Source organism: Suillus paluster (genome assembly GCF_016628075.1).
Source record: "Suillus paluster strain FC165 chromosome Unknown EDB91scaffold_88, whole genome shotgun sequence".
Lineage (NCBI taxonomy): Eukaryota > Fungi > Basidiomycota > Agaricomycetes > Boletales > Suillaceae > Suillus > Suillus paluster.
In genome coordinates, this window is record NW_024537648.1 from 106,803 (window position 1) to 122,427 (window position 15,625).

Genomic DNA, 15,625 nt, shown 5'->3' on the forward strand with positions numbered 1-15,625 from the left:
GTGGTGCCCTTACACTGCATTGGGATATACTTATACTGATTGTTTTGATTTTTCGTTCTTATCATCGCCTAACTTCGCCTGTGCAAGCGGCGGTACTGTTTTTCGCTCCCTGTCATCTCGTCATCACAACGCTGATGGCCTGATGTCAGGCTCAGAGTCTGGTTATACCCATGTGGTGCGCATGACACACCCGAGTACGATGCCCAGCCTGTTGCCCAGCTGTTACAGTACTTGACAGAGGCGCTGAGGAATTCAAGGTTGCAATCTTCGTGTCCAACCTACTCGGCGAGCCTAAGACTTGCCCTGGTACCGATCTAGCCAATCAGGAGTCAGGACTACGGATTTGCATGCTACCATGTTCACAAGTGACTACTTTTATAGGTGAACCGATGACAATAAGACTTGATTCATGACGACACTATTTTTGCTCCGGCTGTTCCTGGAACAACAGAACAGGCTGTGTCCCGGTCGCTTGGTACGCTCCTTGAAGGGTTGCGCAGCACTGGTTGGAACATGAAACACGTTATAACGCTGAAAGGGGAGCCCTGCAGGTCCATTTCTTCTCATCATTTTTATTTCTCTATCCTCGCGGGCTCGAGTCATTAATATTTCTTTTCTCCTCGGACTGCAGGCAGTCTACCATCGTATTTGGTCTGTTAATTCGCTTTCTAGAGCGTCATGATTGCTTCTGCTTTCTTCACGACCCTTTCGTTGTTTCTTCTAAGCCGGGATGCATTTGCAGCACCGACAGCGCCTACGCCTGTGGTTGGGCGGAGCATGCCTATCCGCAGGCTGAACCCTTCGTCACAGAACTTTACGCTGATGATTCAGCAAGCAAAAGACCAAAGGGATATGCTTGCTGCGAAGTATGGTGGTCAGTCGCTGCAGACAAGAGGCACTGGATATAACCTGTATGTAAAATCTTTCATATCCTTGGTGTTTCATCCTAAACGATGCTGTCCAGCATCGTCAATCAGGGGGTTGACACAGGGTGCGCAGAAATCTCTATCATGCAGCGCGCTTTTGCTAATCGGACATGTCTCATTAGCTACTATGGAACCATCGCGATTGGGACGCCGCCAGTGTCATATGATGTCATTCTCGACACTGGTTCATCGTAAGTATCAGATCGTAATTTTCTCAACGAACATCACTAAGAACAAATATTTCTAGCGATCTGTGGCTAACCAGTTCGACTTGTGAATCCGGCTGCGGAACCAGCCTCACATACGATCCTGCAAAATCGTCCACTTTCCAAAATCTCTCGACAGCACTTGAGATCCAATATGGCTCGGGTGCAGTTGCTGGCTATGTTGCTGAGGAGACTGTTCAGATGGCTGGTTTCTCGGTGGAAAAGCAGGGTTTTGGTACGCTGTTATATATGCCGAGTGCTTTATATACATCTGACAGAAACTGCGGTAGGCGTTGTCAATGTTCTCTCGTCAGCCTTTACCCAGAACCCTGTATCTGGGATAATGGGTCTCGCCTGGGCTCCGCTTGCTTCCACGAAACAGACACCTTTCTGGCAAACTTTGGCTAGTGGTGGAAGTTGGGATTCTGCGTTATTCGGAGTACAGCTAACACGGTATGTGTTGACAGAGTTATTCACTATGTTCTCCTGACGCGTGGTTGGTAAGCTATGGCAATGCGTCTGGTGCCACCCAAAATGAACCGGGAGGTGTTATTGATATGGGTAGGTGCATTCTTGCCGCGTTCATATTCGAATTTAACGTGACTGTTCGACAGGTTACACCAACAGCAGTCTTTACACGGGGTCAATTGAATACTATGACCTTGTTGGAACACCACAATTTTGGGAGATTAACATGAATAGTAAGTAGAATGTAAAAAATGTATCACCACCAGCTACAAGCTGATGCGTTTGATAACTTAGCGCTAACTGTCCAGGGAAAGTCCATCGATATCGCAGGGATGTCGACTGCTATAATCGACACTGGAACCACAAACATTGCAGGCCCTTCCACTGCCATTGCGAGCATCTACGCACAGATCCCTGGATCCCAACTAGGAACGGGCTCATTGGAAGGGTATTACACTTATCGTAGGTATCAGTCCTGTCGTACAATTCGTTGGCTGACAGAACAAAATTAGCATGCAGCACGACGGTGAATGTGGAGTTCAACTTTGGTGGCAACACTTGGTCGATGAGCCCCGCGGACTTCACGCACACCCAGGTCAGTAGCACGGAGTGCATTGGGGCTTTCTTCGTCTCTACAATCGGCCAAGGGGGTCCTTCGTGGGTTATTGGCGACGCATTCCTCGTGAGCTTCCACCACTAGTTTATGTTCTCTGAACCACGACTGATCAATGCTCAGAAAAACGTTTACTCTGTTTTTAAGTACAGTCCTGCCTCTGTTGGTTTTGCTGCACTATCGGAGACTGCTATCGCTCAGAATGGTATCAAAGCTGCGGTTCCATCCCCAACAATTGGCGCTGTGACAGTTGCCACAAGCACAGGTGGTGCATCAAATACTGCGTCAAATACTGCATCGAGTGGTAGTCCTTTGAGTTTGCTCTGCTTCTGGTTAGCTTCTGCATCGATAGCTTTTTTGTTCTTGTGATTTTGTTAATACGGACATTTCATATAATTACACATTCCTTGCAAGGTACCTGGAGTTTGCAATCCCCGCAAGTTACCGCTGGAGCAAACCTCATTTGTAACAAGCGCCCACTATATTGCATCTCTTTCTTTTCCCTGAACGCTTCCGTTGAATGGATAACTCCGGGTCAGCCCCGCCAATCGATACATTCCAGTTATATGATCTCCGTGTCGAGGTTATATGCCCACCAGGGGAACGTATACTATGCGGAGCGAAAGAGGGTGATCATTTTATCCTTGAAGGAGAAATGCTTCACCTCCCACCTGGACAGGGATTCTCCATTTACTCGCTCAGTAAGCATTCTGATTGACATTCTTTTAGTTTAGTTTCTGTCACTTACAGGATATTTAGGTGCCGTTCTGCCACTTCTAGCAGCTAAGCAGCGTGTCACTCACCCAAATGATTGGATGAGCACGGATGCCGAGGTCGCCTGTCCCGATCCAAGTTGCAAGTCTAGGTTGAGAATCGTAAGGACTGGAGTCAGGACATTCAGCCATGCTGAAGTTACTGCTATTCCCCTTGCATCTCAGGGCCACAGTCAGGCCGAGCAAGATACTCAAGACGAAGAAACGGCTGAATCGCTGCGCCGGTGGGGGCTTCTGCAGGGTTAGCACTGATCAGAGTTGGCTGCGGACCTTTTTCGAGGACAATCGCTGGAATTGATTCTGTCAAGTACAAGAAAGGATAGCACAAAATTTTGGATGTTAATCCATTCCATTAATAATCCTTCCAAAAGCCTGCTGAAGTTTGGAGGACCTATCCAGCGCTGCAGATCCAGCCAATGGCGCAAATGCAATTCACATTTCTGGGTAAGCATGTCACACGGTGCCAGCATAGTACGAATGACCAAGGAGTACAAATGAAAATCGCTCAGAGATTCTCTCTTCTTAAAAATACAGCTACAATATCTCTACAGTCCTGATGTTCATCATGTTGTGAACAGAAGCCGTGTCTTTGACTTGGGCAATGATATCGCGGTCTGATGCGATCCTCTTGTACGCTCCCCCGCCCTGCGGTGCTAGCAAAAATGCGCCGAATGGTTGTCCGAGGCGAACAATCAATCGCAACGCTCGTGTGTGGGGCTCTGAACCAACTGGCTCATTGTTTCCAGGAAAGCTGCCAGGCAAGTCATGTAATGGAGAACCGGGCTCAGACCAATCTCCCTCGCTCTGCATATCATCTGCAAAATCAGGCTGCTCTGCAAAGTCAGACTGCTCGAGAAGACAGCGGTTCCACGGGCGGACAAGCAAGAATGTCTGCTGAGTGGGCCGTGACCGCGAGAACTGAGTCAGCTTGTGCTCCGTGGTGATCACCAGGTCATGAAGGCCATCTGCCTTTACTCCATACGTGGATTGTGTCTCCTGGTCTGTACTACGCCTTCTTTTGACTGCTGTGACACGGAATGTAATGCAAGGCAGTTGTAGTTTGCAGTTGGCGAAGCGGGGGGCACTCAGGTTGTCAAGCACGGAATAAAGTCTCGAGGCCAACTTCACACTAGCCACGCCCTGCAGCGAGGAGAGTGATGTCTGCATCTCATCTTCGGACAAAGACGGTAGCGAGTATGGCGGAGCTTTGTACGAGGAGATGTCAGCAGGCAGACAGCTGTTGAACTCGGAAGGTTTTCCGACCCAGTCCAGGGGAGTAATATCCCCCGACCGAGCCACAATCTCCTGCAAGAGGCCTCCGAGCACATTTTGCTTATGCTCGCGATAAAGCATAGGGAGTTGGACGCCGAAGATACCAAATAATGCGTATGCAATGTCTTCTTGCACGGTGATACGCGTAGACGCCCATCTGAGTTTCTCTCGCACACCTATCGTCCTTGGATGGAAGGTGACGAGGGCCCGTCGATCTATGCCCGTAGCAGCCTCCACTTCCTGCATGATTGCAACGGACTCCTTGTGGTTGCGAGATTGGTCGTCGAGATATAGAGTCCAATTCTGTTTGTAGAAGAGAATGACCTTAGGAGCGAGGAATTCCGGGACAGTCCATCCTTGCGTGTTCCAGGCGCTCTTTGCCAAAGCGCCAGACTTTGACGAAGGAGGAACATCCGACAGGTAGACGATCGTGAGAGCTGAGTGCTGATACCAGGCAAACCTGGAGTTGAGTGATTTTGAGAGTTCGACGTTGTTATTCTGGTCGACGCAGCATGTATCCATCCACGCCCAGCGGTAACCTGCATCGCGAGCAACTTTGCAAAATGATTGCAACTTCACGAGACCACCTGTTGCCTTCAACTTGTATACAACCTTGTCCTGGATGTCGTGCAGCAGCGACTCCGTCCCTTCCCACCTATGGGATAGCATGACACAACAAAAGTACATCTCAACCACTCTATCGATGCGCTCTGTTGGCAAGTCTGCATGCTTCATCATCGATGACAGAAGCTCTTTGTATGTCGTGCTCGCTTTGAAGGCGCTGATTTGCGCCTGTCGATCACATAAGAGCCCGGTGGTAGTGTGGAGTAAACGAAGCGGGGCGTTATCGAGTTGAATCAGAACGGCTCTTCGAATAGCGTCTTCTGCCTCGGATGGAGAGACATAGTTCTTTCGCAGCTCTGTAGAATGAGATGAGTGTCTTCCACTTGACGCACGACTTGACCGGGGCTTACGACGTATCTGATCTTCGGGAGCGTCATCCAGCTTGGAGATCATGACTTTAAATGCTTCAATTGCTTCATTGTAGCGTCGTGCATCATGAAGCGCTGCATGTTTCAACTCGTACCCACGGTAAGACGAAGGGTCGAGTCTGATGACCTATGTATCGGTTTAGTGAGCACTGGCTACGAAGAGATCGACGCCATCTCACCTTTTGCGCGTCGAGAAGCGCTTCCGAGTTCTCACTCTCGCATGGGACATCCTAAATGCAAGGTAAAAGACGAAGAGACATCAAATCAGTACTGCGAACTTACATCGTCGGACGCTGGTTCCTCTGGAGCGTCCTCTAGCAAAGCGTCTTCCGGTACTGCCCACACCGAGATTTTCTTATCCTCACCCCCACCGAGGATGCGCCTGCCATCTATGGAGAAGGTGACGCAGTTCACCCGCCTAGAATGGTCGAATATGGCAATGGTTTCTCGATCGGAGAACCGCCAGAGGCAGACATGCCTGTCATCAGATGCTGAGGCGACAAGTGTGCCATGCATGGCAATGGCGTTGATCTGTTCAGTATGACCCGTCCAGGGATCACCGACCTGCTGCCAAGTCGATGCATCCCACTCTCGTATGGTAGGATCATGAGTATTTCCCCCTGACAGAAGGCGAGTGCCATCAGGTGACCATGCGAGTGACTTGCCGAATACGGGTCCGAATGGAAACGAGGTCGAACTATGAGCGGTGAAGGTTGCGATGCACTCCCTCGTGCCTTGATCCCATATTTGGACATCTGTGAATGTTGCGATGGCAAGATGTTCGCCGGATGGCGAATACCGAACGCAGGTGACCCGATCGCCACAATCAAGGCTAAGTGAATTCCCCCCTGGCAGCTGCAACGTCTTTGTGCTCCACAACTTCATCGCGTTATCTGCTGATGAACCACTCGCCAGCATTGTGCCATCCGGAGAAAAGTCCAACGAACAGGTCATGTTGGAGTGTGCTTTGTCGATTTTCTTGAGAGATTTTCCAGTGTCTCCGTCCCAGGTGAAGAGCCCTCCCCAGTAATCACCGCTTGCTATCAATTTTCCGTCTCGTGATACCGCCACTGCCTGCACCCAGGCAGGATGCCCCTCCATCTTCTTCAACACAATACCCTTGTTCAGGTCCCACAGACGAACCATGTTGTCTTCCGAGCCTGTGACCATACGTGGTCTATCGGGGTAAATTGCGACTGCGAGTACAGATTCTCTGTGACCTTCATACGTTCGAACGCGTGTGATTTCCGCCATTCTGGTGGGGCTTGATGGTGAGTGAGCGCGGCAGAATTGAACTTGCTGTAGAATTAACGGTGTCTTGCTTTAAATGACCAGAGGTGCGTTGTACTGCGTGTTGTCATGCTACTGCGCAGCATCGATGTGCCTTTCATATCATTAGACGCCCGAGATATGAGGCAGTATCCAGATCTCCTTTTTTGCAAGTGCAACCGGGTTATCATAAGGTGAGCGTATGTGTCGACCGTTCAACGTCATGCGCCTCTGCCCATTGGTCCAACCACATCGCCGCACATAATCCCTGTTGGATGGCATCAGTACTACCTCGATTATTATCGATCCTACGGGTCTACTTGAATTCTAGCACATCACCTTGCACCCTGTCTGCATTATCTCGCGGTCGTCCTTAACTCCTCACTGCTTACCTCTCGTTCGCAAAGTTGCTACTTGTGCTCCCTGCATTGCCTCGTTCCTCTCGTTGATTTCCATATGTTTACCGGATGCAGAACAACATTTTTCCTCAGAGAGATAACTTGTTGGGATGAGAGCTGATTATCTTCATTTCCTATGTTCTTGCCGTGAACGACTTCTCGCAGATGTTCAGCGATGTCTGTCTGGCGGCACGAGTTTCTTGGACTACACAGGTGACGCTACCTTATCAACCTCTGAATGGAATATTCGTTGTACTCGTGTACGGCTGACAGAGCGCTAACAAAAACCCAGGGAGACTAACATTGCGATGTTCTGCAGCCGGTAACTTTGCAGTAACTGGGCTCCCTATGTCGCAATTTTGAAGTCGAGTCCTGAAATCTGCAAATCGGCCATTTGATCGAAAACTTGGATCCGCAGCTGCCAGAGACATGGCTACACCATGTCCGAATATATGACAAACGAATTCTTGTCTTCAAAAGCGCTCGTCGAGATCAACGGGTAGCTCTCAGTCAATAATATTGCCGGTGCGTTGAAGTCTTCAGGTGAATTATCCTATTCTTCTGATTCACGTCCCATAGCGGCCTGCTCCCCAACTGTAGACACGGAAATCAAAGCAGTTGAAGACTTGATGCCGATTTGGAATAGACGATGAGTCGATTGATGCTAGAGCTCTCTGCTGACTTGATCTAGTCTCCTAACACAGACATGAGTATGACAGTCAATATATCTAGTTTATAAGGTTCCGATCTTTGTTTGATCTAGATGAAAATGGGCTCTTGCGTTCTAATTATCAAGCTGAGCTCGTACATGACACAAGCGTGTGTGTAAACGACGATGAGATGTAAGTACATTAACATTGTCGTTCTGTTTACGTTCCACTCCAGTGTATTTACGTATAAGTCTGTTTATACGAAATGTGTGCCTATAAAAGGTAGAAGCAATCAACGATGACATTCTTGAGAGTGACACACGATTTTGCACACGACTAGCTATTTCCCCGCATTGAAAATGACAGACTATGACATGGATTTTGAGTCTTCCTCGTCATCCCGAGACTCATCCCCATCGTCGTCGCCGATGTTGGCACCTATAGACTCTTCCCCGCCCTCGAGTCCGCTGCATGAGCCCTATATGCTAGACTCCCCACCCCCGACGCGCCTAGAATTCTCTCATCCATTCGCGGCCTCAGCAAAAGCTAATAAACGCCCTCCACAGCGGGAAAAGAAGACAGACACTCCCCCGAGTACACCTCCCGCGCGTGTTCCGGCGCCATTGTACCGCGGCACAGTCTACTCTCGTTCGCTGGGAGAAGAACACTACTTGCGCGGAGAAACGTCAAGTCCAGAGTCGTCACCTCATCGCACGTCGCGTTACATCGATCGTGAGGAGCGGCTTTGGGATGAAGCGCTGCGGAAACCCTTCGACACAGGTAACGGGCACATAGACCTGAGGTGCCGTATTTCCTTGCGTCATCGATCTAACTTTCTGACGCGTCTTATCTTGCGCTATGGCAGCAATCTATCCCTGAAGACCATTCCTACATCGATCACCGATCTCGGACGTTTTTTCAACACGACGGAACTATCTGAGCAAAGTCTGTCATTCGGACGCGGTCTGTCACGTGTGAAGACAGAGCCAGCTTTCGAGTTTCGCGCGCGTTTCATTCGAGCGGACAAAGTCCATCATGGACTCGGGCAAGGAACGACATATGCTACAACTCTACCTCTTTGGAAACCGCATCCAGCATCTTCCTTCTGAGCTGTTCACGTTGCACAATCTGGCTGTGTTGAGTTTGCGTGCGTTTCTTTGTGTCTCCCATTTCTATGTATTTACCAGGTCATAGGCGGAAACCTGTTGACATATATTCCCCCGGAGATATGTCGTTTGGTCAACTTGAAGGAGCTCAATATCTCGCAGAACCGCCTGACATACCTGCCCTCGGAAATGCGAGATATGACCCTCTCGTCGCTGCAGCTCAACCCCAATCCCTTTTTATCGGAGCCTTCCTTCTCTCGTGTCCCCTCCGCAGTCCCGTGACGTCCTGTCTCAGCGTCAGTCCATGACTCGTCTATACTCGCAATGCAGGGAGGCAGAAGGGAATCCATGGAGAACGATCATAGTATCTCCCGTGACGACATTCCTTTCGCCCATACCTCCCCTGACAGAGATCTGTTATCGAAAGTTGCTTTGCCCATTGCCAGGCCACAGCTCTAAGACCGCGCTCAGCGAGTATTATCTCCCCGACGTTTGGAAGCTGCCACCGAACGTACGCGACGTATTGGCGGAGAACACGCCCGATTTTTTCAAATCCGCTGGTGTCCCCCCTGAACCACGAAAGCATGATCGGAGGCCGTCGCAGGGCGCGGGCGGGTGTGCAAATCCGGACCACAAGGGTCAATTCTTCGTGAGGCACGCTGCGGAGCGATTCACGTGGGAGCGTCGCGTTGCTGGTGTTGAAGTGGGTGGAGCGGTTCCGCTGCGATGGAGAGGGTGCATGCAGGCATGCTTGGGGTTCTTGGACCAGGATACAGCAGAGGCCAGCGAGATAGAGCCGCAACCTACAGATGCGAGCGATGCGATGGATTCGGATGAGACAAACGTCGTGACAGCAGTGGATTTGGGTGGAGGCGGACTCAGCATGGATGAGTTTGATGACTGAAGCTATGTATATCACGAACAATCGAGACACTTCATATTGTGACAAATTTGTACAGTATTTTCATCATCATACCTAGTGTTTGTCGCGCCCAAGTTGGACGCCCAAGAGATCACTGTGTCTGTTCGCCCTGGACGGTCATTTCTCTTGGAACTTTGCGTTGCCATGGTCATGCCAGCTACAACCATATCTTCCTCGACAATTGTACCTCGTACATGGGTCCCACTCGCGTCGCCACCGTAGTTATCCAGACGTAGCGCTCCGCGCCAAATCCGAGACTGTAAACCGACTCATAGTCGGTGGAGATTCTGTCTCCGTACTATGTAGTAAGCCAGAAAACTACGACACGAAACTCGAGTACAGGGGTATGTGCGCGTAAGAGTGGTGTAAATGTACGAATGCCAAGTGCTCGGAGATATCTATTCCTTAATGTATATATCTACAATATCTCTAGTGTCTTGACGTCCATCATCTTGTCAACAGCAGCTACGTCTCTAACTTGTGCAACTGATACCTTGATCTGACGCGATTCTCTTATATTCTCTGCCTCGCTGCTGCGCTAGCAACAATGCACTGAAAGGCTGTCCAAGGCGAACAATCAGTCGCAACATTCGCGAGTGGAACTCCGAATCAAGACTCCCGGTGGGCGAATCGGGTAAAGGAGACTCGGGTGTATCCCAATAGTGGTTCTCGCTCTGCACGTCATCTGCAAAGTCAGGCTGCTCTGAAAAATCAGGCTGCTCGATGAGAAAACGATCCCACGGACGGACGAGCAAGAACGTCTGCTGAATCGGTCTTGCCCGCGAGAACTGAATCAGCTTGTCTTCCGTGGTGATCTGTATAGCATGAAGCCCCTCTGCTTTGACTGAGTATGTGGAAGCTGTCTCCTGGTTTCGACTAGCTAGCCGTCTGACATCTGTAACACGGAATACGATGCAAGGAAGATGAAGTCTGCAGTTCGCGAAACGGGGGGCGCTCAGGCTTTCAAGCTCTGAATGAAGGTTCGAAGCCGACTCCACAGACACGGCACCTCGCAGCAAGGAGACTGATGACTGAATCATATCTTCAGACAGAGATGGCAGTGTGCGTGGCGGAGCAGTGTAGGAGGTGATGTCGGCTGGCAAACAGCTGTTGAACTCTGATGATTTTCCAACCCAGTCTAGGGCAGTAATGTCGCCCGACTGAGCCACTATCTCCTGCAAGAGCCGCCCGAGCTGCCTTGTCCTTCTTCTCTCCGTAATCAACATGTAGGCGGACGCCGAAGACACCGAACAATGAGTATGCAATGTCTTCCTGTCGCGTGGTGACACGCCTTGACGCCCATTGGAGTTTCTCTCGTGCACCTCTCATCCCAGGATGGAAGGCAACGAGGGCCCCTGGATCTATGCCCGTCGAATCTGCCAACTCCTGCATGATTGCAGGGGATTGTTTATGGTTGGGAGAGCGATCATCGAGGTATAGGGTCCAATCCTTTTGATAGAAGAGAATGGTTTTCGGAGCGAGAAATTCCGGAACGGTCCATCCTCGGTTGTTCCAAGCGCTCTTTGCCAGTGCTCCAGGCTTGGACGAAGGTGAAACATCCGAGAGGTAGACGATGGTAAGTGCTGAGTGGTGATACCAGACAAACATAGAGTTGAGCGATTGTTGAAGCTCCACGTGGTTACTCTTGTCGATGCAGCATGTATCCATCCACGCCCAGCGATACCCCGCATTACAAGCAATTTTGCAGAACGACTGCAACTTCACGATGCCACTACGTGGCTCGTGCACAACCTTGTTCTGGATGTCTTGAAGTAGTGGCTCCTTCCCTTCCCACCTATGCGATAGCATGACGCAGCGAAAGTACATCGCCACTGTTTCGTTGATGCGCTCCGTTCGGAGGTCTGCATGTTTCATTGTCAATGATATAAGCTCCTTGTACTCTGTGCTGGCTTTGAAGGTATCTATCTGCCCTTCTTGATCGTATAAGCGCAAATTGGAAGTGTTAAGGAGACGGAGCGGAGCGTTATCGAGTTGAGCGTCAATGGCCTGTCGAATAGCACGTTCTGCATCAGATACACTGAAATATTGCTCGCGCAGCGCTATAGAATGAGATAAGCATCCCCAAGTTGACACATAGTATTTCCGGGCTTACATCGAATCTGCACATCGGAAGCATAGTTCAACTTGGAGAGCATAGTTGAGAAAGCGTCTATTGCCTCGTCATAGCGCCGTGCACCATGGAGCGCCGCATGCTTCAACTCGTACCCGTGATAAGACGAAGGGTTGTGATCTATGGCCTATTGTGATGTGTTGGATAAGCCCTGGCTACAAACGGATAGATGTCACACCTTTTGTGCATCGAGAAGCGCTTGCTTGAATGGCGTGTTTTCCGACTTCCCTCTTATGTTGTAGAGTATGCCACGTTCTTGCTTGTGAGCTAAGTAAAATGCGGGTGAGGATTGTAGCCTGGGTGACATTACTGGAGACTTGCCAGTGGACCCATCAGGGAAGCTGGCCTTTGGAGCTTCACGACTCTTGCACGGGGCATTCTAAACACAAGGTGAGAAGATGGAGGGACAGGAGATTAACACACACTGACCTCTTTGGACGCCTTTTCGTTGGTCTTTGGTAGCCCAATCGTTGTATCTTTTCCCTCCTTTTGAATCTGACGTTCGTTACTACTCTTGAATGGCGCGTCCCAAAGAGGAAGTAAGAAGATGAAGAGGCAGGCGATCAGCGCGAACTTACCCTGCTGGAAACTCGTTCAATGGCCTTTGTCACCTTGATCTTCAAGTTCAAGCTCCCTTGATCCATTTTAACCGGACGCTCCGATAAAATGACATTATTATTATATGGGGTATCCTAAACGCAAGATAAGAAGATGAGGAGATAAGAAACCAACGAAATTTACCCTATCGGACGCCTGTTCCTCAGCATCTCGGGGACTGATATTTGTACCCCCTTTCTCTGATTGAACCAGAGGCACTGGCGAAACGGAGGGGACCAGCCATTGTGAGACCCTATCATCGCCACCTCCGCTGAAGATGTGCTTGCTGTTCATAGAGAAGGCGATGCAGTTCACCCTGGAGTGGTTCGAATATGGCGATGGTTCGTCGATCCGAGAGCCGCCAGATGCGGATGTGATCATCACTGGATGCGGAGGCTACGAGGACCCCAGAAGGGCTCACAGCAATAGCGCTGATAGCACCCGTGTGCCCTTTCCAATGGATCGCTGACTTGCTGCCAGGTCAATGGATCCCATTCCCGTATGGTTGGATCAGACCCATTGCCCGCTGAGAGAAGGCGTGTGCTATCGGACGTCCACGCAAGTGACATATTGTATGCATGATTGACCACTGCATGAGCCTCAAACGTTGCAATGCACTTCTTCGTGTCTGGTTCCCATATTTGGATATTTTTGGTTGTCGCGATGGCCAGATGTTCGCCAGACGGCGAATAACGAATGCAGTTGACTTCATCACCACAATTGAGATTTCCTTCCAGCCGCCACGTCTTCGTGCTCCATAATTTCGTTGTTTTATCAAATGATCCGGACGCCAGCACTACGCGATCTGGAGAAAATTCGAGCGAGTTGATGTATGTGGAATGAGCTGCGATGGCTCGGGTTGTGATAGATTCTCCAGTGTCTCCGTGCCAGGCGAGGACCTTTCCGCTCCAATCACTGCTTGCTATCAATAGCCCGTCTTGCGATACCGCCAAGGCCCGCACCCAGTCAGTATGCCCCTTCAATTTTTTCACCACAACCCCGCTGTTCATATCCCACAGGTGAAGCATCTTGTCTTTCGAGCCTGTCACCATACTTCGTTTATCGGGGACTGCGACTGCGAGTACGGATCCTTTATGACCTTCATACCTTCGAATGAATTCGGTGCTCGGAATGATTGGCTGTGCTGCTTCCGCCATAGCCAGAGCTTGACGGTGCCGAGCACCGTCGAGGTGGAAGCTGTAGGGATTATGGGTGTCTTTCTGTAACCTGCCGAGGCACGCAGTGGGCCTGTTTATACTGCTACACACCTGCCCCGTGTCTCATTAGACGCGCAATCGGCCTGTTTTTGAAAGACATCTGGTGGGACATGGACTCCCGTCCGGAATAGACGCTGTAGCAGTTCGGATAAGCTAAATTTAGTTAGTATAGCACATGCATTGCGTACTCATCGCACAGCAGAGATAAGAGAGAAGGGAAGTCAGCCGTGGCTGCAAGCAGGTGATCATAAGTATTACGTGTCCACTAGTCAACGTTACGCGCCAAATGACAGATAATGCAGTGTCGTAGTGGCCGAGCCAAGTGAGTGGTTGGTCCTTCTGAGCAGAGCACAGTCTTAACAATGTCGGGAATCCGAACGGAGTCTCGCTTGTTCTATAAAGCGAAAAAAAAGTACACCAGTCGCATCCACAAACTCGTTCCTGCGAGACAATCATTTTAACAGATCGCGGATGGCTACCCTGCGTTGATTACGATGGCAAATGATCATCCGACTACGGAAGGGGGCGAACATGCGGTGGCGGTGGGCAGTCCGTATACTTGTCGTGAAGCAGTGGTAATCGTGGGCGTCTAATCGTAGACATTATGGTATCGCACCCAGGTGGCAGGGACCCTGCAGTAGATTAAACACGTGGCTGTTCTGTAGCGTGGGTCACGACATAAAACAAGCGGAAAAGCATGCCAGACTTATCACAAGAAATATGAATAATAAATAGTTTAATCTATGACTCCTAGGGTACAATGACCTGGAGAGGTGCCGGTTGTTGATTAGTTGACTGCGAATACAAGCAGGACACATGGTGAACTTGCCGCATGACTTGCTTCTAGGTGAGGGCTGTTCACCGGTTATATCTGAAGACCAATGAGGAGAAACAGGAGGCATTCTAGACTGGAGGCGCTGTATGACGTCATAGGGCAAGCGCGCAACCACACAATATGGATTTGCTAATTGGTCACCAGCTATAGCTTCACAAAATCCGCGTTGCGGCCCTTACGACCCTTCGAGCTTGTGCTTGTCACCGGCAAGACAGGGAATATCGTAAGACGGCATGGTTAGACTCGTCTATGAATGTAAGTATGAGTAAGCGACGAGCAGACCGTGGAAAACAAAGCTCACTCTTGAAGAAACTTGGGACGCCGGTCACAAGGTGTGAAGTATATGTGTTGAATAAGATGCGCCAGTGGATAGACTAGCTAGTAACTCAAGTATCAGTCGCAGAACTCTGCATCGTGATAAAACATTATGTACCTCCTTCCACATTTCAATCCCGACCAAACCAGGCGGACCCCACTCCAGAACGCTCAAATTTTCATTTAAACGCGCTCTCAGTGCGTCACAAGGAGGAGATATTCCATGAATGTCGGTGTAATGAGACTCTGCGGTCTACGTTCTGAGGAAAAGAATGTTAGAGGGTGTGCATGCGTCACATTTATTTCTTGAAGGTGTTAAATCGAGTCCGACTGGATTTTGAAACTTGCAGCAACCGTGTATGGTGAAAATTTGGTGCCTCTACAGGTTATTACACGGTCGGTCTTGAAGTTTGAGTGGGTTTGGGTGTGAAAGTCACGTGTATACCAGATGGTTAAAATTTGAGCTAGTTCGGAAACCCGGTCAAATTCACCTGTAAATTAGCGCTATTAATAAAATTGCAAAATTAAGCGATTTCATTGCGTTAATCTGACCTGCAATTCATTAGCAGTGTTAGTTTGGCCTGGGACCAAATTTACCGTACACTGACGCACTATACTGTATCGCTTTCACCACGGATGGCAAGCACATCTTTAGCGGGGGTGCTGATAAGAACATCTCAGAGTGGGCTGTCCCCGACGCTTTGGTGGAGGACCCTTCAAAGGCACAGACGACAAGCAAGGTAACTTCGTGTTTTCCCCCGTCTCTTCATCATCTCATCTCGCGCAAGGATCACACTCCAAACGAACAGGCTTCCAACAAGGCGAGTTTGTGTTCATGTCCTGTTCATTTGTCTTACCTTCTGTTTAGAATGCCCCAAATAGCGAAGAGCTGCACCAGCAGCGATCTGAAGCTGAAGGTGCTATTCAAATGGCGA

At 49.8% G+C, this 15,625-nt stretch overlaps 5 protein-coding genes across 5 annotated transcripts; 3 read left to right on the forward strand and 2 right to left on the reverse strand.

Moving 5' to 3' along the window:
* Positions 1 to 321: 321 nt before the first annotated feature.
* Positions 322 to 2,820, forward strand: EDB91DRAFT_867000 (aspartic peptidase domain-containing protein). The gene is made up of 10 exons (XM_041328651.1): positions 322 to 911; positions 965 to 991; positions 1,049 to 1,117; positions 1,174 to 1,367; positions 1,423 to 1,585; positions 1,638 to 1,693; positions 1,747 to 1,833; positions 1,895 to 2,062; positions 2,113 to 2,282; positions 2,337 to 2,820. Exons 1-10 carry the CDS (start codon positions 679 to 681, stop codon positions 2,580 to 2,582), a joined length of 1,413 nt encoding a protein of 470 aa, XP_041172090.1. The 5' UTR covers positions 322 to 678; the 3' UTR covers positions 2,583 to 2,820.
* On the forward strand, positions 2,734 to 3,232 carry EDB91DRAFT_1060765 (uncharacterized protein; the record flags this gene model as incomplete). Its single annotated transcript, XM_041314373.1, has 2 exons — positions 2,734 to 2,914; positions 2,973 to 3,232. The coding sequence occupies 2 exons, from the start codon at positions 2,734 to 2,736 to the stop codon at positions 3,230 to 3,232; spliced, it is 441 nt and encodes a 146-aa protein (XP_041172091.1).
* A 172-nt stretch (positions 3,233 to 3,404) lies between these two features.
* On the reverse strand, positions 3,405 to 5,275 carry EDB91DRAFT_1339328 (uncharacterized protein; the record flags this gene model as incomplete). Its single annotated transcript, XM_041325663.1, has 3 exons — positions 3,405 to 4,913; positions 4,944 to 5,178; positions 5,233 to 5,275. 3 exons carry the CDS (start codon positions 5,273 to 5,275, stop codon positions 3,521 to 3,523), a joined length of 1,671 nt encoding a protein of 556 aa, XP_041172092.1. The 3' UTR covers positions 3,405 to 3,520.
* A 2,590-nt stretch (positions 5,276 to 7,865) lies between these two features.
* EDB91DRAFT_1239432 (uncharacterized protein) lies at positions 7,866 to 9,577 on the forward strand (the record flags this gene model as incomplete). The annotated part of the gene is made up of 6 exons (XM_041321853.1): positions 7,866 to 7,880; positions 7,954 to 8,369; positions 8,433 to 8,516; positions 8,548 to 8,714; positions 8,762 to 8,951; positions 9,004 to 9,577. 6 exons carry the CDS (start codon positions 7,866 to 7,868, stop codon positions 9,575 to 9,577), a joined length of 1,446 nt encoding a protein of 481 aa, XP_041172093.1.
* A 6-nt stretch (positions 9,578 to 9,583) lies between these two features.
* On the reverse strand, positions 9,584 to 13,480 carry EDB91DRAFT_1314356 (uncharacterized protein; the record flags this gene model as incomplete). Its single annotated transcript, XM_041325148.1, has 8 exons — positions 9,584 to 10,712; positions 10,765 to 11,655; positions 11,709 to 11,853; positions 11,905 to 12,105; positions 12,156 to 12,239; positions 12,305 to 12,418; positions 12,468 to 12,719; positions 12,794 to 13,480. 8 exons carry the CDS (start codon positions 13,478 to 13,480, stop codon positions 10,069 to 10,071), a joined length of 3,018 nt encoding a protein of 1,005 aa, XP_041172094.1. The 3' UTR covers positions 9,584 to 10,068.
* Between the last annotated feature and the right edge of the window lie 2,145 nt (positions 13,481 to 15,625).